Genomic DNA, 22,410 nt, shown 5'->3' with positions numbered 1-22,410 from the left:
CCCTCTTTGCAAAAATGTGGATTACATGACTATCATTAACAGCATGAGGTTTTAGAATGAAGCACTCTATTTAATATGCTTTTGATTTGAGGTCGTCAATCATTTATTTCATAATGAAGTTGTAGGACTGTCTAACCATGATACTAGAACTATTGAACCAGAACTATAGAGCAAACAGTAGATATGATACTACATAGACATAGAGCATACGCCATACAGTAGATATGATACTACAAAACTATAGAGCATACTATAGAACATACAGTAAATAGGAGATATGATACTACATAGTCGTAGAACATACAGCAGATAGGAGATATTATACTACGTAGACATAGAACATACAGTAGATAGGAGATATGATACTAAATAGCCATAGAACATACAGTAGATATGAGATATTCCCACGACCACACGAGCGAATACGAAGTTTGGGAGTTTTTATGATAAATGCATGTGCACACAACTTACGAAAATTACTCATCAACAATGAGACGAACCCTTGTATCAAAATTTCATCGACAAATTTAACCATCGTTTTGTAGAGTCGTTAAAGTATAATAACGATACAAAACACATACAAACCTATTTAAAGATGTTACCGTCTTTGTAAACCGTCGGTGTTATCTTGTTTGTGATATTCTTTTTGATACTTTTTGATATTGTTAGCTATGACATTTTTAAATGTAAACAAAATTGTTCATTGGTTTTCTACTATTACTGTATTACTATATTAATAGCATTGATTATTCTAATAATATCAGTGCATTTTACTTCTAATATTGCATTTCTCCTATTGCAGGGGGAAAGATATAAACATATAATCTTTTCCTTTCATTATTGCCGTTTGTCATGACCAAACACTTTTTTAAATAGATTTTCTAAAAATCTATATAAATATCACTTCTTGATATTGTTAGCTATGACGCTTTGAAATGTAAACAAAATTGTGCATTGGTTTTATATTATTACTATATTAATTAATAGTATTGGTTATTCTAATAATATCAGTGCATTTTACTTCTAATATTAATAATATTCTCGTAGAACATAGAGTAGATATGAGACTACAAAGAGATAGACCATGTAGATCTAGCTTTATAAGGGTCTTGCATTATAATGGTCTGGTATTATAATGGTCTGGTATTATAAGGGTCTTGCATTATAATGGCCTGGTATTATACTGTTAAACCATTATAATGATAGACCATTATTAATGGTAGACTAGAAATTCCACTGCCATACAGCCCACGACTAAAGTGATATTGGAAAAAAGAAATGGTACTGATGGTTGACAAATGCAATATTAGCAGTCAAATGGCACTGCAGTGCAATAGGATAACTGCAATGGTAGCTGTAATGTACTGGGTGTGGGTGTTATTATATACAACCAACAGCAATAATGAAAGGAAAAGATTATATGTTTATATATCTCCACCTGCAATAGGAGAAATGCAATATTGGCCAATAATAGAAGCAAAATGCACTGATATTATTAGAATAACCAATATTATTAATATAGTAATAATATAAAACCAATGCACAATTTTGTTACATTTTAAAACGTCATAGCTAACAATATCAAGAAGTGATATTTATATAGATTTTTAGAAAATCTATTTAAAAAAGTGTTTGGACATGACAAACAGCAATAATGAAAGGAAAAGATTATATGTTTATATCTCTCCCCCTGCAATAGGAGAAATGCAATATTAGAAGTAAAATGCACTGATATTATTAGAATAACCAATATTATTAATATAGTAATAGTAATAATAGAAAACCAATGAACAATTTTGTTTACATTTAAAAACGTCATAGCTAACAATATCAAAAAGAATATCACAAACTTAGTAATACAGTAATAATAGAAAACCAATGCACAATTCTGTTTACATTTCAAAACGTCATAGCTAACAATATTAAGAAGTATAAAGAAGAATATCCAAACTTATAATCAAATATCGTAATCTCATAAGAATCGTTAGAAAAAATATCATGGTCATTTCCTTTACTGCGTTGGACATCAGTTAGGATACCAAAGTACTCAAATGTGTCTAAATTGTCAGATACTTTGAAATCGGCAAAAATGAAACGATTTCAGTACTCCTACGTTAATTACAGAAACCTTTGGCAATTTGACAATGCTATAGACTGGTGAAATGTGCACGTTTTTTTTTGTGAAATGCGCACGACTTTATCGTTCTATTCCCTGTCGCTCGGCGTTTCAATTTCGGGTCTTAACTTTGATAACAGTGGGGCTTAGCAAGTTTTAATAACGATTTTCGTCCAAATAAATCTGTCTATTTGTGTATAATCCGATCAGATGGGTAAGTTTTAAGGTAATGCCGATGGTTTACAAAGACTTGGTAACATCTTTAAATAGGTTTATATATGTTTTGTATCGTTATTATACTTTAACGACTCTGCAAAACGATGGTTAAATTTGTTGATGAAATTTTGATAAAAGGGTTCGTCTCATTGTTGATGAATAATTTTCGTAAGTTGTATGCACATGCATTTATCATAAAAACTCCCAAACTTCGCATCCGCTCGTGTGGTCGTGGGACCATTATAATGCAAGACCATTATAAAGCTAGCCCATTATACTGTTAGACCATTATAGTGCTAGACATTTATAATGCTAGATCATTAAATTGCTAGCCCATGTAAATAGAATGCTATGCGATAAAAGGGGAAGAGAATATGATTAACTTACCATCTGATGTTTTGGTACATGACAGTATAATCCAATAAATTATTTGGTTTGAAAGCAGAGCAAATAATTCATAATAATCCATGTATGTCAAACAAAAATGGGACAAAATTGGTTGCTACCGTAACTAGTCTTCGCGCAGTCATGTGTGGAACGCTAAGAATTGCATTGTCATTGTTGGCAATTCATTCCACTACCCTATGCCTTATGTTTTCATGCCCTTAATGATGCATCGTACTAAAAGTATACTGTAGATGTATGGATATGGGCAACAGAGCTCATCATATTATACATGTAGCTTTTTCACAAGTGACGCATAGAGTTTTGATGCCATGCATGAGAGGTGGCAAGTCCCAACCCTAACATTACAGATAAAATAACTAGGCAGGTACTTAGCTGTAAGCCAAAAGTTGACACACGGAACAGATTTAGCCTAAAACCGATTTTAAAATGTAAATCCTGTTACAAACCATTTCTACAACCTTCAATTCACTATCACAACTTTTTCACAATACTATTAGATTGCTAAATTTTATAACAGATTTGTCCAACTTACTGGATAATTCCTGGTTTGTCTTTTCGTATTTTCTTTTGGCAAATAACACTGAACATCATTTTGTTGATGATTGCTAACACCAATCAGAAGTTATAGATAAATCCTCAGGCATCGGTATGCCAAGATACCGAGGGGAATTCTCTATCCAAAATGATTGAGGAAAAGAGAAAGTGAATAAATACTTCCTCACAAACCTTACAGTTGATGATAAAGCATTTTTAATTTATATTCTCTTTAAAATATATTTCTTCTTTCCTTTTTTACTTTTCATTTACAACAATTAATTAGTATTTTATTCCACATCAAAATAATATACAAATAATATTTAAAGCTATGATACAAAATCATTGCTGTAAAGAAATATAATACAGTGCAGTAATTTACAGAGCTCAAGATTTGAGCCTATAAGGCTGTCCCTCTCTCAAGATTCTGTTTGATCTCTGTGGTGTACTTTCCATAAAATCGCTCCAACTTCTTGTTAAATTTGGCATTCCTAGTGTTGATATAGTCGATATCCGCATCATCATCATGAGTGCGACGTCTCGTGTACTTGGCTCGTTTCTCAATTCTAAATCACAAAAACATGAAATATTTCATTGGTATAAAGTTACAGTCTGTTCAGTGTGTCAAGTGTACAGCTCTATGTCAAGTGTACAGCTCTATGTCAATAGAGCTGGAATATATAGGGATAATATATGGGATAATTCGGGGAGTTGTTTTCTCATCAGATTCTACACCCAAGAAAACTCAGCTGCCCAGTTTCACTTTGTTTTCTCATACCTCCGGTTTAGCCAGAATTACGAAAATTTGGTCGCTTTGCGCGTAATATATTTTTAGTATAATTCTGACGTCTCAAGTCGAGTAAACTATTAACTATTGAAATATAACCGAAATACTGAGGGGATTTTTAACTGACCGAAAGATACAAAATAGCTGCTGATAAGACATTAATTTCTAATGACAGATTGATTGAAATTCTTGGTAATGTAAGACCACAATAGACAAAGCTGGAAAGTTTCTCTCCACATCAATAAGAGCTTTACACTAGGAGAATTTGTTTTTCTATTCAAAACAAATATACAGACTCCATCAGACTCAGTGTATTACAATCATTATGTTTCCTCAGTTACCTCTGAAATATCACTTTTTTGACAGAATAAGAACTGTTCACTCTACTGGTCTTGTTTTTTAAAAATAGTTTTCTACAAGTTTTAAGCTTGAGAATGATACTCAGTTCAAAAGGAGTTGTGCTACTCTAAAGGAGTTGTGCTACTCTAAAGGAGTTGTGCTACTCTAAAGGAGTTGTGCTACTCTAATGCTTCCCCAGTTTACAGAAAGTTAGTGATATAGTGTCTGTACCTGTAGTGTACCTGCCTGTACATACAAGACAGAGCTTTAAATTATGAGTTTATACAGATTCCCTTATAAGAACTCCTGCTCTTGTCACATCCTCTCAAATTACAGCCTTGACATCTCTTATATAATATGGCCGATCTATAGGCCCATTCATGAGGTATTCTACTTACTGTTTTTCAAGGTCATCACACATCTTATCGATGCCTTCTTCAGTGTCCTTATGCATCTCCTCCAGTCCGAGGGTGTCCACGTCTGCGTAAAACGCATCGCCCCTACGAAGTGGACAGAAACTCAGAATGTACAGCATTGTACAGCTCAGCAAGTACTCTCTAATGAGGTTGTTAAACGTACAGGGAATGTTCGAATAATTATTTTACTAGGGGTTTTTGTGACTGCTCCACTACAAAGACAGGATAATAATTTTACTTTATTGTACAGTTTAAGACTCTTTAGATGATTTTGTTATTTATTTCCCCTCACGAATAATTTGGTCAATAATAATTTATTGTATTTCTTATAAAAACACAAGAGCTCTGCAAATCATAAGACATCATTTATATACATTAACTAATGATAAGCATATCCATATCTATATATACAGTCAAACATGGATAACTCGCCCACGGATAGCTCGAACACATGGTTAATTCGAACGGTTTCTTTGGTTCGTTCCCACGTAATGATAAATTGCTATAGATAACTCGAACTCAACACTGTTAATTCGAACTGTTTTTTGCCCAACGGCTACCGAAGCGGTTGTTATCGCTTTAGAAAATCACTTTATTCAAAGCCATAGAGGTAAACCTCATCTTTTCGTAATTCATAAGCGTCGTTATTACCACCATCGGCAAAATATTTTTGTCAACGACTTTTCTAAAGGTTTGGTGAAATTTGATTTATACTGCTATACGATGAATAGCACGGGTTAGCCGGGTCACGCGCGCAAGGATTTTCGCCACGCACATAAAAAACAAAAACAGCATGTTGTTTTTGTTCTGTATGTGCGTGGCAAAAATCCTTGAGTGCGTGACCCGGCTAGCCCGTGATGAATAGTTGTCCGACGTTGATTCCGTGTTGAATCAACGTCGGAATGTTGAATGTTTAAAATGTCTTAAAAATTGTTGTAATTAAATGTATACGTTGTCTTAGCTAAAAAACTATCCATCGTTTGACCTAAACACAGAATACGTGTGTACATTCAATAAGTATCCATTCAAAAAGCGTGAGTGATATACAACGTACCGTAAAACCTCGTAAAACTTCTAATTGAACTGCCTCGGAGTGTTGCTCTTAACGAATCCCAGGTAAAGTAAGGTAATCTTTGCATAAACTTCAAGAAAAATCGGCAAAATTGATCGTGGATAAAACGCTCAAAAGAAAAAGATGTCTTTTCTTTTGAGCATTTCAACAACGATCAAGTTTTGCCAATGTCAATCTAAAAAACTTCCTGGCAATAACATCACCTCAAACAACAAACCACTCTCAAGTGATAGAAAAATCTCTATACTTTTTGATAAAAACGTTTTAAACTTTACATTAGAAGCATTTAATTTGAAACAAGCCATTTGTGCTTTTGATTCATATTATAGTTTGCATATGTACATGTATCTACTAATAAATAAGTAAATACATGGACTTGTGACAGTGCTCTGATAACTTGAACGCTTTGATAATTCGAACACTTTTGCTCGGTCCCGTGAAGTTCGAGTTATCCATGTTTGACTGTATATGTATTTCTCAAAGTTTTGAGTGTTTTCTGTCAATTGGCGTGTCCAGCTAATTGGCGTGTCCACCTTTTACCTTTATCTATATATATAATGATAACGATATAAATCTCAAATTCTGTGTGCGTATCTGTGCGTAATTCAGTAGGTCTATATATGTTCCAGCTATAGCTATTACAATATTGGAATGAAGAATCTGTATCGCAGAAGATTTGATCTCAGAACCTCCGATTCCCCAGACGATATGCCAACCCATTGAGCTTCGCGAGATTGATAGATTCATTATGCGATATGAGTGGTTATGTCGGCTAGTGAATTCGACTAGTGATGATATAAATTTGACCATGCAAACCTAGATTCTAATGTACTGTAAATCCTCGTGCATAAGCCACAACCATGTATACCCTTGGACACTTTTATTTCGCTAATATTTAGTTTCGTGAGTAGCACACAGAGTAAAATTTCGCTGCAACTTAATTTCGCGGCTCTTCTGAGTGCGAAAATATAGTGATGTGAAAATAAATGCAGTGGAAAAAACAGATTACATTCCTCAGGTCCAGTTTGCTAATAAAAAAAAAATTCAATTTGGGACTAGTTCGTATTTGTAAACCGCAGGTTGAAATGTGTGGGTGAAATCGATAATTCAATTTGATCACTTGCTGCCATTTGTTTCTTGGACTATCAACGACGTCTAGGTCCCTCCCGCCGTGACTTTCACAATCGAATCCCAAGAAGAAGAAAATAGATAGGTAACAACCAACTTCACAACCAAAACTTTATAACCCTTTCGCTGCCATAAACGCATTTATGCATTTTCTAGGGGCCACTGCCATAAACGCATTTTTGGACTTTCTCAGCGTGGTAACCTGATTTTATTATTCGTTGACCACATAACCCACGGTGTTTAAGAGTTTTATAAAATTGACTGTGTTGTCCGAAGATTTCTCTATAAAATCAGCGTAAAACAACGAAGCAATTTCAAACTTTTGTTTGAGAATTTCTAATCTAAAAACGGACATTTTTCTGTGAGTTCATTAACTACCCGCGCGAGTCATAAAACAGGTAATTAGCTGTTGATGACATTATAGCTAATCAATATTTAGATTTTCGTAATTATACAGATAATTAAAGTAGCAGCACTGTCTTTAATGTGTCTGTTCACAACCAAAACTGTATAATGTGGTTGGACCTGGTGAGGGTTGATATTTTTTTTGGTTGGCAATAAAATTCATCATTACAATAATTATTCTTCAATTTTATGACTTCACCTACCAGACTTTCATCCTCATCAGTTACAAATTCGGTCATCTTAATTTGCTTTGCCATGCTGCTCAGTCGGTGTATTAGCTATAATGAGTTTACCAGAAATTTCCCATTGAGCCCAACCACAGAAGAAAATTGCCTGCATTTCTAATATAAAGATTTTATTGTGGATATCAATGAACAAAGCTATTTAATTTTGCGTTTACGCTCATTCGTTATGATAGCTTAGTTTCACTCATGAAATTTTCGCAAGAGGATGACACCGCGAAAATGCGAAAGTTAGATGACGCGAATACATAAGTGTCCTAGGGTAGGCAGCTTTTGGTGAACTTTTGGTTAACAGGTGTGGCTTCTACATGAGGATTTATGGTACTTGGTATACAGGACGACTACCCTTAAAGGTGACATAAGAATTTCAACAGCTTTGTCCAGTGTTATCTTCTTCATGTGTGGATTTATGCCAAAGTAATTATGGAGTTGCCTCCCTTGACCTGACCTTAGTGCAATGTACTGTTGAAATGCTGTTGATTATGCATTGTAATTGGTGACTTATACTTCATATAAGTGCATAGAGCAAAACAATTGAGCTGTTTTTATATTTTAGTGCTAGAAACAAGGGATTTTGGATGGAGCTTTTTGGGATATTTAAATAAGTTGGATTAAAAACAAAATGAAAACCAGTGTTAAAAAAAACAAAAAAAAAGTAATTTTAAACATCGCAGGATTTCGCACCATTGTAATAGCGATACAATATTGCTTTGATTGACTTAAACTTCTTAGGGATGTGAAACTAATTACGAGGATAGACAACTCACTCATAAAACTTTGTTTTCATGATTAGGATTTTGCTATCTTCTACAAAGTTCTTCAAAAGCCCAGAAAACAGAAAATGACATGATAATAATGCATTGTACAGAGGTAATTATAAATTGCATTATACATGTTTTACATTTCACACTTTTTAACTCTTTCACTACGGAAAGCCTTTATTATAATGACTTGCCTTAGTACTTATACAAAAGCAATGTTCAGATGTCGTTTATTGTCCAAAAACATGAACATTGTCCAAAAACAGATCCACCCAAAATTTTGCCACAATAAATAAAGGATGTTAGGTTATCATTTTGTAAAAGACAATGAACCAGTTAGCCTTCTCTTTACTCAGAATTCACAACATACTATGGCAGTTTCCAAACTTTTTTATTTCTTGTTTAAGATGGATTTAGACTAAAGCTCTATGACAGATACTCTAGCTTTCACAGCAAAATACAGAGTGTATGTCATCAAAAACATTTTGGCCTAAACTAATTCCATAAAACCGAGCACAAGATTTCGTAGTGAAAGGGTTAAAGATGAACGCTTACATTTTCTCCTTCTTCTCTGCGTACTCCTTCATGTCAGGCTTTATCAACTTTGTGAGTCGTGTGTTCTGTCGTGCTGTCATATCTTCATATGCTAAAACCAAAGCATTCTGTGACAATACTCATAAAGTAATTATGAATATAACTATAACATGCAACTATAATCACCGCTGTCTCTTTACAACAGCTGCTTAGCAAGTGTTTCTATATTGAGTATTGTTTTTACAAAGCCTGTGAGATTGACACATCCAATATGGCAAAACTGAAGTGGTCTGCTCATGAAAATGCATACGGTATTTTACAGTTGAGCTTTATCTTACAGTACCTGTAACAGAGTGATCAAGATACACATTACAATCATTTTGATAAACTTTGTTCATTGAGAAGTACAAAATAGTGTATTTTTATGCAAATGACCAGCAACAACTACGCTCTAGATTACAGCTCCAATTTATTTTACAAGCAATAGCCTTGGATACATATACCAGAAGGTAAATAGTCTTAGATACATATACCAGAAGGTAAAGAGCCTTGGATACATATACCAGAAGGTAAAGACCTTGGATATATATACTAGAAGGTAAATAGTCTTAGATACATAAACCTGAACATAAATTTGCACACTTAAATCTCAACAACTTTAACACAGCATTCTCTAAACAATTCCACATCATGAAACATAACTTACTAGAAAAGCCAGTGAGTGGATTAGCTTTTTTCTTTCTGTTACGGGTTCGCTCTGCTTCATCTGCCTGCACCTCGAGTAGCTTCATCCTGTCATAGTCCAGCCCTGGTATAAAGCAAACATGAGAAAGGAGCGTAAACTTACTTAAGATTTAAAGCGTAGTGTTCAGAAATATTGCTTTGAACATTGGATATCAAGACTTAAAAAATTAAGAAGAAGTTGTCTTTTCTTGAAACATTTGTTTAGACTTCCCAAAACTGCCCCCTTAGTAGATACTTCTACTTGGAATCCCAAACTGCTCTTAACTGTTTGAAGAGTCAAACAGATTAGAGACCAATGGCTGCAAGGTCTCTTTAATTGTATAGAGGGGTGCCTACCAACTAGTGAACAATAAGCCATAAGAGATGAAGAGGTCCATCTAGAAGATATATAAATACATATACAGTATATATATATATATACAGTATATATATATACAGTATATATATATACAGTATATATATATACAGTATATATATACAGTATATATATACAGTATATATATACAGTATATATATATACAGTATATATATATACAGTATATATATATACAGTATATATATATATATATATATATATACACATATCTATATATACACATATCTATATATACAATTCTCAGAATTGTATAATAGACATCTTCTAGATGAAGAGGTCCATCTAGAAGATGTATTATATAAATACATATACAGTATAAATACATATACAGTATATATATATATATACACATATCTATATATACAATTCTCAAATCTATATATACCTTTCTCCAAGTATGTCGTATGTTTGTCGTCGGTCTGCAGTTATTAAAATCTTGATATTAAAATTTCACATGTTGATGGGTTTGAACTCAAGATTAATGTGTTGATAAATTTCTTATCCAGAAGCTCTGCCACTGAGCTAGAACGGCATAATAATCAGATATGTTTTCATATACCACATACACCATGCGCGTGCTAATTAGTTTAGCCTGCGTCCACGAATTACGATATCCCTATGGTATTCCTACGATATTTTGAGACCTCTAAGTATATGCAACCGCGATGCTGCTTCGTTTTTTTTCGTTAAAGCTAATAATTTATCTCAAACTTATAATTTAGCGATTTTTGTACTGATTATATATGTTACCAAATATATACGTTGCATTGACATTTCATACTTTACATACTTGCTATTTATTTTACATCTACATTTAGTTTGCTACTAATTTATTCCAGCTGCTCAGAAGACATTTTCCCAGCTACATTATAATTTTTTGATTCTGATTTGGTATCTTGCGCTCCACAATCATTAAATACGAACAAAGATTTTGTTCGTTTAAAAAATCTTTTTACGTTATTTCTTTTAGTTCAAATTAAAACATCTTTGTTTGTATGAATATTTTTCAACTTGTTATTTAACGCTCATTTTAATAGTGATATAGTATAATAACGTATAGTATAATAACGAGCGCAATTTCCTCAACAAACGAATAATGTGTTCGTTAAACACGTGTTTGTTGACAAAAGTTCCTATCGGTGCTTGCTTTGTGTATTAGCTTACACATCTTTCCTTCTAAACCTTACCAATTAGTAATTCGTAATTAATTTCACATTGTACAACAAACATTTGTAAGATTACTGTAAGATTATCTGTAAGATTAATCGTGTAAGATTACAAGCATCAGTTATTCCTCGCTCTCTTATATTTACATACATTCACATACTTTAAGAAATATATATATATAGATTTACATTCTCTTATTACATTTATAAACTTCTTATAACTTTTGAAGTTTATAATATAAGTTTTTAAAGTTTGTTACATTATCGTTATTATTTCAACTTGCATTTTTGTAAACATCGTGTTTGAAGTTTAAACATTATTTATTTTCCAACACTGCTATTATTACTTAGTTACTTTACAATTTTTATTATTAATATTAATTTTTCATTTAACCATTTTTGGCAGACATTGTTCTAATAAAATTTCAACCACAAAATACTACCATATTCTGTCAAATTTTTTTATTAATCTGTTAAATACATGTATTCTCAGAAGTTCCACATTGTCTAATGCCTCCAAAGAAAAGAATCTGCAATGATTCCTCAGAGGAAAAAGAAGAAAGACTTAGAAAAGACAGGCTGAGGAAAGCCGCTGCTAAAGCCTTGGAAACTGAACAGCAAAGAAACCATCACTTAGCAAAGGCTAGAGAAAGGAGAGTATAACTCTGAGCATCACAGACTGACGAACAACATGCACAAATTTTCACATGCCGACACTGAAACGGACTGAAATCATATAATTGTATATCAAATAACCTTTGATTGTAATTGTAGTGAAAGAGACTATATTTAACTATATATATTATATTTTACTCTCTAATGAGTTCACATTTACATTTAGACACCTTTACAATTTTATTTTTCCTTCTAATTTATTTCAACGAAACACTTCTTTCAAGTAATGAAATTTTAAACTTAGTTGTTTGAAAACCTTCACAATTGTTTTATTTATTTTTAATTTAGTTGCCCTGCACAAAACCTTTTCCTCATGATATGAAGTTTGAAAGTTACAGTTGTTTGACAAAGTTTAAAAACTTTTACAGTTGTTTTTATTTTCTCTCTTCATTTATTTTAACTACACAAAACATTTATCTCAAATGTAGTTTGAAAGTTAAAATGGCAAATGTTGTTACATGTTAAATACAAATCAATTTTCTGTCCAAAGACTTCTTTATTACCCGAGCAATGCCGGGTAGCACAACTAGTGTATATATATAAATGTATATATTACATATATACATTTACTAGCTGTGCTACCCGGCGTTGCCCGGGTAATAAAAAAGTCCTTGGACCGAAAACTGATTTGTATTTAACATACATGTATAACAACATTTGCCATGCTAACTTCAAAACTACATATCATGAGATAAATGTTTTGTGTAGTTAAAATAAATTAAGAGAGAAAATAAAAACAACTGTAAAGCTTTTCAAACTTCTATAAATTTAAAATTTCACAACTTTCAGCGACGTATATTTTTTAATAAGGTACAGTGGAACCTCGGTTTTTGAACATAATCCGTTCCAGAAGGTTCTTTAAAAACTGAGTTGTTCGAGATCCGAAACAATTTTTCCCATTGGAATAAAATTATGTAAATTTTAATTCGTTCAAAGGTGAGAAAACAACTTCGGTAAAGTATTTTTTCAACATTTTACACTATAAACTGTACTGTATACTGCATACTATAAATAAAAACGAATAGTTAAAGATCGTGTTTAATTTTAATAAAGGGTTTCTATTTATGATGATGGAAAAAAACAAAAGTAAACATTTCGTATGTTTGGCTCTTAAAACATCAAAAACATTAAAGGTTAAGATACAATACTGAAAATTGCGGAAATTGATAATGAAACAGCAAAAAATGCAACAGATCATTTACATCAAAAATCGCAGGAAAAAGAAAATATAAACAGCAATAGCCTGTTTACTTGACATCTTTAAAGGAGAATCCTCCTGCAAAACAATTTAAAGTAACTCGGCTAAATGGGTTATCTCCCTAGCAAATTTCTTGATCCAGATGGTTCTTAGTTTCTTGAACCAGATGGTTCCTCCCTTTTTGTAACTTTAGAATTTATGAAGCGTAAAATGCTTCTCCGTTTGTTAACGAGTGTTTCCATGTTGTTAGAAAGAAAATAAAAATAACTGTAAAGGTTTTAAAAATTTTTCAAACAACTATAACTTTCAAACTTCATATCATGAGGAAATGGTTTTGCGCAGAACAACTAAATTAAAAATAAAACAACTGTAAAGGTTTTCAAACAACTGTAAGTTTAAAATTTCATAATTTGAATTAAGTGTTTCGTTGAAATAAATAAAAAGGAAAAATAAAAATGTAAAGGTGTTTAAATGTAAATGTGAAACCTTCAAAGAGTAATGGCTAAATATAGTTTATTCCGCTATGATTACAATCAACAATTATTTGGCATACAATTATATGATTTCAGTTCGTTTCAGTGTTGGCATGCCAATTTTCGCATGTGAAAATATCGTAGGCTATAGACGTACATAGGGTAGTACAGAAACCCATTGTCATTATCTAATGCAATCACCTCCTGATCAAAATCATCATCATTAAAAATAGTACCCAAATACTATGTTAACCTTAGTAACTATAGGTACCTACAATGATTTTAGTGCATTTTGTGGTTATGATCTGCAGGATAACATTACAATGACTACATGTAGAGTTCTTACCTTCAAGACAGACGTGTAACATAAAGGCTGAATCTAACTTAAATGAATTTACCAATGAGTTTACTAAACACATACTTAAAGCTAAGTTTTAGTATGAATTTTACTAAACTTCAAACCTTTAACAAAAATTTTAACATTTATCCGTTTGCGAATCGTTTTTATTATAACGGATACAGGATATACTGGAAAACGGATACCGATAACTTGCCATGGCGAGTTCAGCGAGGTGCATCTTTTAATAACATATTTAATCAGTCCACAAATCACCAAAGTCTAAGTTCGAGATAAATTATTGTTGATATCGAGGGGTGGAACAACTTTGCCCTAACGAAAAAAAGACGAAGAAACATCGTGTTGCATATACTTGGGTCGCAAAATATTTTTTAACAAGGGGATCGTAACACATGGGCGCAGTGCTAAAATAATTAGCGTGCGCATACTGGTATAGGGTATATGATAACGACGTAGATCATTACGTCTTCTATGGCTCAGCGGTAGAGCGTCTAGATTTTTAATTTTGCGGTAGGAGTATCCGTGAATTCAAATCCACCAGAACGCGAAAAATATTACTTCCAAGATTTTAATAGCTATAGTGAGATGCACATACATACACACAAACTTTGAGGAATATATATCATGTATTGTCTGTAGCATGAGTATATATGTATACTAAGTATACAATATATATATTTTATAAATAGATAACATATTGCATATATTAAATAATATACATATATCAAATATACATAACAGATATATTACATAATATATATTATATCGTTAACATACATATGTTATATATACTGAACACAAATATTGTGTGAACACAATTTTGGCCGTTGACTTATAATAATGATTAACCTTTCTCTTTGCACTCTTTCTTCTTTTTAGCCTCCTGTTCTTCCCAGTCCAACCTTTTTCTTTTTGCCTCTATGTTAGCGGGTTCCTTGTTTCTTTTGTCTTCCTCCACGACTTCTCCATGATTTAGCTTTCTCGCTTCATTCTGCAAATGTTCAGCTATTTGATTGAGCAAAAAAGAATTTACTTCTCGCAGTTACCATAGCTATATAGATCATTTCTTTGTGTGAGGAGCAATTGTGACAGCGTGTCAAATGCTCCAGTTGTAAGAATACTTCTGGCATACCAAAGAATAACAATAGAGCAAAATAGCTACCAAACAAAAGTCTAAAAAGGAAGTTATTAGGGAGTATTGACTAATTATTAACATTGTTTACACAATTGGTACAAACAGCACCCTTACATGCCTTGTCAAATGAACATTGTCTTACTTCATCTGAATTTTGCTTAATACAGTTAAAGAACTCAATGCCATGTTATGGTCAAAAAACCTACAACCTGAAAACTTGAGTGAAATAGAGCAAGACGTGATCATCAACAGATGTATAGTTCATCGAGCATCCACGATAGCCTGTACAATGTGCACCACCTCGGCGATGATGATTGGTTGTCCCGGAGTGCTTGATCTATATGTTATCTCATGACAGTTATTGCGGGACTAGAATAGTTTCTACAACTGCTTTGTATAACGAGAATGCTACGCCTGGAGACTATTCACAGATGTAAACGCTGATGGGTTCAGGATATTGTACGCTAATATTGTACGCTGATATTGTACGCTGATATTGTACAAATTGTCATCACAAACGATCACTGAAATATTGTGAGATTAACGACAACGTAGTGTAAACCAGCCTTAACACAATAATGCAACGAGAGTAAATCAGTAAGTGCTCACATTTTTGATACAGTATATTGGGATATTTGGTTTGATGAGTTTCACCAAAATGCCTCGCTTAAACAATATTCAGTTCAAATGAGTCATGATTGAAAGAAGAATATAATAATTTTGGAGTTGAATATGTGATAAGATGTATATACATGTAGATATAGTAAATTTGGGATTCACAAACTCACACGTTTTAGCTGCAACTCTCGCAGCCTTTGAAGCCTTTCATTCTTCTTTTCTTCTGCTGTCAGCGCAGAAGAACTAGCTGAAGTTCCAGCAGTAGCCATCTAAAAATATCCAACTGAAGTTGAAAAAAAGTAACATGAAAATAAATAACGACTATCAAACTATCTTCATAGGAAGAATAAGATAATTCCATAAAAAAGAAGAAAGGTGCCATAAAAAATTAAGATACTTTACAGTAAGAAATCACTAATAACCAATAAAGCAAATTTGAAGTAAAAAGGTTGGGCATTAGTTTCATATAAAAAAGCAAATACGCTAAACACCATAGAATGGATAAGAAATATAAAAGGTTTAGCAAGCAGAGCTATGGACTGGATAAAACGTATCACAAAGGATCAGAGACTATTCATAAACATCAAAATCAGAGCATTAAATGTATGCCCCACCAACACCTTTTTAATAACACTGAAACCTGGCCTATCAATAAAGACAAATCTAGTATGATTGAAAACTTTTCGAGGCGTGCCATAAACATAACATGGTCCTCATATCTTTCCACAGTGAATTGAAGAATACCCGTGGAAGAAGATAAAATACGGCTACACTTGATAACTTTGGACTCGATACTAGTTTTTATGGCATTATCACCGTGTGATAGATCAGATCAGATTGTTCTCACTGAGAGCCTCTAAAGGCAAAAAGATGTGAAAACTCAGTATCAAGAACCTTTTTTGTTTCTTTTTTACTTTTATGTATTTTTTTATTTGTTCTTTATTATATATTTATTTATTGACATATATACATAGGCCTACATGTACTAATCTCTCCGATTAAATCAAAGAAACTAAACATCTGCACACTCGACATCCCCTCGAAGATCCCTAGTTGTTTTTGGCCAAAAGGAGTAAAAATATTGCCCTGATTTTATAGATGGCATGTACAATTCCCAATTTTGTCTTGTATCGTGCAGGTTATTGGGATGAGTAAAAGTGTTTTGAATGACACCAGAACTCAACACTTTGCAATATAGTTTTGTTCGGGCATCTTTTCAACGTTCTTGTAATGATTTTATGTTAGTGCTTTCCCTTAATTGTGAAAAGCTTACTGGTGATCTTATGCGGTAAACAAATTTTAGACATTTATTTTGAATTTTCTCAATCTTCTTGATATCTTTTTTAAATGTGGGTCCCACACCTGGCAAGCATATTCAAGGCCTGATCGTATCAGAATCTTGTATGCCACTAATCTTGTCTTAGTGTCAGCTGTTTTAAGAACTCTATGTAACATTCCTACTAGTCTGTTAATTTTTGATGTAATTTTATCTATGTGTTTTTCCCATTTTAATTTACTACTCAGCTCAACTCCTAAATATGGATTAGAGTCAACGATAGCAGTTATTTTTTTATTAAAACAAGACAGATTTCAACAGTCATAAAAAGATAAACCGGTGGTTGTGACTAATTTACGCGTATATATATTATGACAAATAAAAACAAACCTTGTTAGGTGCTGGAACAAATGGGACATCCGTCAAGATGACCTTGATCTTATAGCTTAGCGTTGTTACTTAATTAGTACGTGCCCTCACGGAGACGTCCTAAAAAAATCACGTTTGATGCCAACAATCGCCAAAGAACAGATATTCTAGTTTTTACGTTTGCCTAGGGCTTCCCTTAAAAAACAGTACGAAACGAATTGTTTGCTATTGTACATCGGTTTGATTATACATAATGTATGTTTATTTAAGATACTTGTTTAATAAAACTTAAAAGACACCCCACATTCATTTATTAGGTTTAGCGAACTTGGAGAAAATAGTCTATTTGGTTATAATTTTTGCGTAATCCCTGAAGCTGTATATATAGGCTATATATATACAAAATAGTGGCAAGTTTCTTACGCCTTGTTAGCGTGAAACAATCTTAATATTTTGCACAGTATTGTTAAAACTATGCTTAGATTTCAGCAAATGTAAAATAATTCAGAATCACTGACAATCTTTGGTTCTAACGGACTCACATTGTGAACAGGCCAACAGTTGACTAATATAACGCGCAACAAGTATGCAAAAATATTTTGTATATTGTCACTCTTTTTGGTGTTTATCCTTCACATAGTTAATATAATATGTTAGTAACTCAATAAACTATCTAGCAAATTTTCGACTGTTAATGAGGTGGTGGATCTGCCGGTCATGGTCAGGCGGGCCAACCCTGGAGTGGGGCAAGGAGTGACAGTCTATTTTGGGGACAATGAAAACGCTAGGATGTGATAAGTGGGGTAAATTTTCATAGCATATAAAACACCACAGCGAAAAATGATATACCGTAACTGTGAACTAAAGCTACTCTAGTTCAGTGGGTTCTTTAACAAGTCGTTACTTATCAGGAGACAAAACAAACACGTCCTCACTTACTGAGCTTCCAGCCATAAGCGAGTCACTAAAAGATCTTCCTCTCTCGGTCTTGTGCTTTTCTCCTTACCTCCGGTCAAACCGGAGTTGTAGCGAGCCGATAATATCACAGTAACTACATATGGAAACCACATGTCGTGGAGGTGGAGGTTTTTGATGGATGAGAATGCCACAAATATGTTTATACATAGTTGTTTATTAGTAGTAAGTATATGATTACTCATAACTCACTGAACCTGTATACATTTATAATGAGATATATAAAAGGGGCAATTGCGTGACACCGACGGGCGTAAGACGCGTGAGGCATGGGACAATCATGTGTTTCTCACGCCCAATGCGTGAGAGTTGGCAGGCCTGGTCATGGTTCTATTCAGTTGAATGTCCTTGGCAAATGGCATACAGTGCTGGATAAAAGTCTGACACACAGAAAAATTGTGGGATTTTCACTTTCAAGTTAGAATTGTGGCTTCATTATTGTCTTTAAGTTGTCAAAACTATGTATCATCAGAACCAGAATTTTATAGGTCTTCTACTGATATATGTACTGTTTGCATTCTTCTATCACACACTATCACCCAAAAAACTTAAGGCAACAAACTCTAGGCTAAAATATTTGCATAGGGTAGATAAAAGGCGTAAACTGAATAGTAGGCTACACCAAAGTTGCTAATCTTAGAGTTTGTGAACAACAACTCTTGTATGGTTTGGTGGTTTTGGTGGCAATAGAAAGGGTCGTTTAGGTTGTTTAGAGTGTTAGTATCTGATGGAACTTCTTTTTTGCCTTGATCACCAGGTCACACCAGGTGGTTCCTGGCTTTGATGATTCCCTCTATGAGTTGAGTTTTTTGTGCTTGGCTTGTCTTTGACTAGATGCTCATTAATTTGTTGCCAAAGGTTCTCAATTGGGTTAAGATCGGACCTCTGAGCTGACCAGACTAGCTGCTCAACTTTGTTTGTCGCATACCAATCTTTTACAATCTTTGCTCAGTGGCATGGAGCATTCTCATCCTAAAAGAACCATCGTTGCTGATCTGAGAACAGGTCTCTAGCACTCCGTAGCATAATTCTCTCTAGCATTTTTATGTACTTTGTTCTGTTCATCATTCCTTGGCAAACTTCAAGCTGCCCAACATCGTCTGCAGTCATGCAGTCCCGCACCATTACGGAGGTGGGTGCTTTGCCATCAGTTGTAGGCATTCTCGTTTGAATTCCTCTACAGGCCGTCTTCTGACAAGAGTTACCAAAGTGATTGTAGGTTGTGAAGGTCGACTCTTCCGAGAAAAGAACTATTCTCCACTGTGCGTAGGACCAAAACTGGTGCTCCCTGGCCCATGCAATCTTTGCTTCTCATGGGCTTCCGTAAGCATTGGTTTTTTGCGCGCTCGTCATCCTTGCCACCCATTCTCTAGCATCCTTTTTCTGGTTGTCCTAAGATGCACATCAGTTGAGTGCTTTCCTTCCACTCCTTGTTGAGTTCTGGACTATTTAAATGTCTGTTGGTGAGCGAAATTCTAACTAGGGTGCAGTCAGCATGAACAGATAATTCTCGTAGTCGCTCTCCTAGACCTGGCCTTGAATCTACCAGTCTCCTGGTACCTCCTCACTACTGAATAAACTCCAGTCCGGCCTACACCTACTTCCCTTGTGATCTCGATGACAGATTTGCCCTTTTGGCGAAGATGAACAATCACTCCTTGCTTGTGTTCATGAATTGGTGCCCATTTTGCCTGTGACATGACTGATGACAAGCGCAACTTCACATCAAATTATACCATAACACAGTGCTTGACATGTCTCAAATCCTGTCACTTACTGTTGACACTGATGAACTTGCTGCAACATTTTACAGAATTGCTCTACCTTGCTTCAAATGGCTTTTACAGCTGATTGAATTATAGCCTGATTTTGCTTCTTTGGATTAACTAAACTACGCTTAAACAATAGCTTCCATTAATCCCATTATATTAGTCTCATCATAATGCAGCATCAATAGGTTGGTACAACTATTATAAGCATTCTATTGAATCCGCATGTGACACTTATTGACAAATGTAACTGATTTTAGGAAGCACAAAAAAAATACCACCAATTTTGATTGTTGAAATCCAAGTGTTTCAGACTTTCTTCCGGCAATTTATATATATATATATATATATATATGTATATATATATATATATATTCAAATCTGTCCAATATGCTCAAAGGCATTACATGGACATGAATTGACACTGCTTTAAATGAGTAATTAAAATTGTGGTACAGGTTAAAAGTAGTAGCAATCTCTCTGCGTGTAATGTTTAATGCCATTCTATTATAAAATGGGTATATACATGTATATTGATCTATTATAAAATGTGTATATATATTGATTTATTCTAAAATGTGTATATTTATTAATCTACTCTAAAATGTATATATATATATTGATCTTTTCTAAAATGTGGGTTCAATATGCCGTGGCGGGTCTGGCATGAGGGACACTATCCATGGGATCTTGTTTACACAACTACCTGAACCCCCTCCTTTAAACGATCTCACACTTGTCTGTCAGGCCCCTAGTGTGAGGTGACCAGTCTTGGTTGACATACTCGAGGAATGGTCGAAACATTATGTTGAAAGCAACTATTTTGGTTGAAGTATATGCGTTACAAAGGCACGTTTGGACTAGTCTGAGCGACTTATTTGTCACATAGCGCCTATACTGACATTGAATTGTAAGTACATTTGCTGCACTAACTGTTTGTAAGGCGGTTAAAATGGAAAACGTGAACAAAATTTAGGCAGCACTGAATGGTGACGCAAATGAATATTAACTTTGGTGAAACAATTCCCAACCAACCAGTTAATTTGAAACAAGTTTTTGTTAACTTAAACTTGAATTCCCATTCAATGAAAACCTGCAGACATTGATATCAGCGCTTTTTCAGGATTCGTGTAAAGTTTAAATCTAGTTTAGATCTAGGCAAATAATAATAATAATATTCTACTTCTTTTCATTCAAGCTTATCTGCCACTTCATGTCATTTCCTATATACTATTCTACATATTGCTTGCATGTTAATATATAGCTCCACTTGTGCACTACTCTCTCTCTCGTTTACGTACGACTCTACTTCCTGCTTGTGATATAGTTGTAGCATACAGTGATCATGATCCTCCGGAGCCCAATAGTAAGAAAGGTGACAGTTGCCGCAGTCATTACTATATTTTTAATCTCTCTTCTCCAATATTATAAGTACAACAGCCAACTCAAGTACAAACCGTCTCAAGAATATCTATCTAGGTATGTTGATTATTTTATACAACTTACTATAGATTTTGTAAATCTTGAAAAAATACAGGAAACCCTGTTTACTGGGTATCCTAAAGATTGGCAGCCGTTTTAAGCATTATTTCTTTGTTGAATGCATTTACTGATCTAGGGTGACGTAGTTATAGTACAATGGTATTGCGCATAATGATAATAAACTGTTTAGGTGACTTATTTGTAAAACATACAAGGGGTGCTTGATTAGTTATTTTACTAGGGGTTTTGTGGCTGCTCCACTACGAAGCACAGAGATCTGACTTTACTTTATTGTATATTTAAAAGACTTTAGATTATTTTGTTATCGTAGATTTGCAAAACTGCCATCTTAAAAGGATAATTGCAAAATCAAACTTTACCTAGATTCAGTGTAACATTTATAGAGAGTGAATAATCTCCAATTTTATCCAGTAACTTAGAGCAAATATAAGTAAATATAGTAAATATAAAGTAAAATATAGAGGAAAATAAATAAGTATAAAGGCAAAGCAGTAAATATAGAGGCAAGGCATGCCGTTAAGTGCTTGTTTGTTTGAGTTTATCTCTCGGTAAGGTTGATGCATGAAGAGTGTGTAAGAAGTTGTTCTTTTGATTCACTTGCACTCTACGTAAAAAGACAACTCCTTAATTTAAAATAGAAAAATAGACCTTTTTGACCATCCATAGGCTTGAGGGCTGAGATATTGGTGATTCCTCTAAATAGTATGAACCAGAAATCATTTGAAACTTCCTGGTCAGAGATAAGACCTTAACACCGATCAATCGACTTCTACTAATGTAAAGAGCTGACAATTCTAGAGCTGGCGCCATGATGCAG

General features: G+C 33.8%; 2 protein-coding genes across 3 annotated transcripts in view; one reads left to right on the top strand and one right to left on the bottom strand.

Moving 5' to 3' along the window:
* Positions 1-3,499: 3,499 nt before the first annotated feature.
* Positions 3,500-17,414, bottom strand: LOC137405366 (pre-mRNA-splicing factor syf2-like). The gene is made up of 7 exons (XM_068091599.1): positions 17,368-17,414; positions 15,872-15,970; positions 14,798-14,939; positions 9,665-9,766; positions 8,980-9,070; positions 4,799-4,900; positions 3,500-3,840 (listed from the first exon to the last, which is right to left on the bottom strand). The coding sequence occupies exons 2-7, from the start codon at positions 15,968-15,970 to the stop codon at positions 3,675-3,677; spliced, it is 702 nt and encodes a 233-aa protein (XP_067947700.1). The 5' UTR covers positions 17,368-17,414; the 3' UTR covers positions 3,500-3,674.
* Positions 17,415-17,559: 145 nt separating this feature from the next.
* LOC137405364 (mannosyl-oligosaccharide 1,2-alpha-mannosidase IA-like) overlaps positions 17,560-22,410 on the top strand; it is a 52,713-nt gene continuing 47,862 nt past the window's right edge. The window contains exons 1-2 of one of the 2 annotated variants that reach the window (XM_068091597.1): positions 17,560-17,601; positions 21,418-21,569. In XM_068091597.1, coding sequence (XP_067947698.1) covers positions 21,436-21,569 — 134 coding nt within the window. In that variant the 5' untranslated portion in view covers positions 17,560-17,601; positions 21,418-21,435. Of the gene's footprint in view, positions 17,602-20,883; positions 21,001-21,417; positions 21,570-22,410 lie in introns of those variants that run through there. The other variant, XM_068091598.1, reaches the window with a different exon arrangement.

Source organism: Watersipora subatra, chromosome 9 (assembly GCF_963576615.1).
Source record: "Watersipora subatra chromosome 9, tzWatSuba1.1, whole genome shotgun sequence".
Classification (NCBI taxonomy): Eukaryota; Metazoa; Bryozoa; class Gymnolaemata; order Cheilostomatida; family Watersiporidae; genus Watersipora; species Watersipora subatra.
Note: the sequence above shows the minus strand (reverse complement) of the source record. Positions and strands in the feature narration are given on the sequence as shown.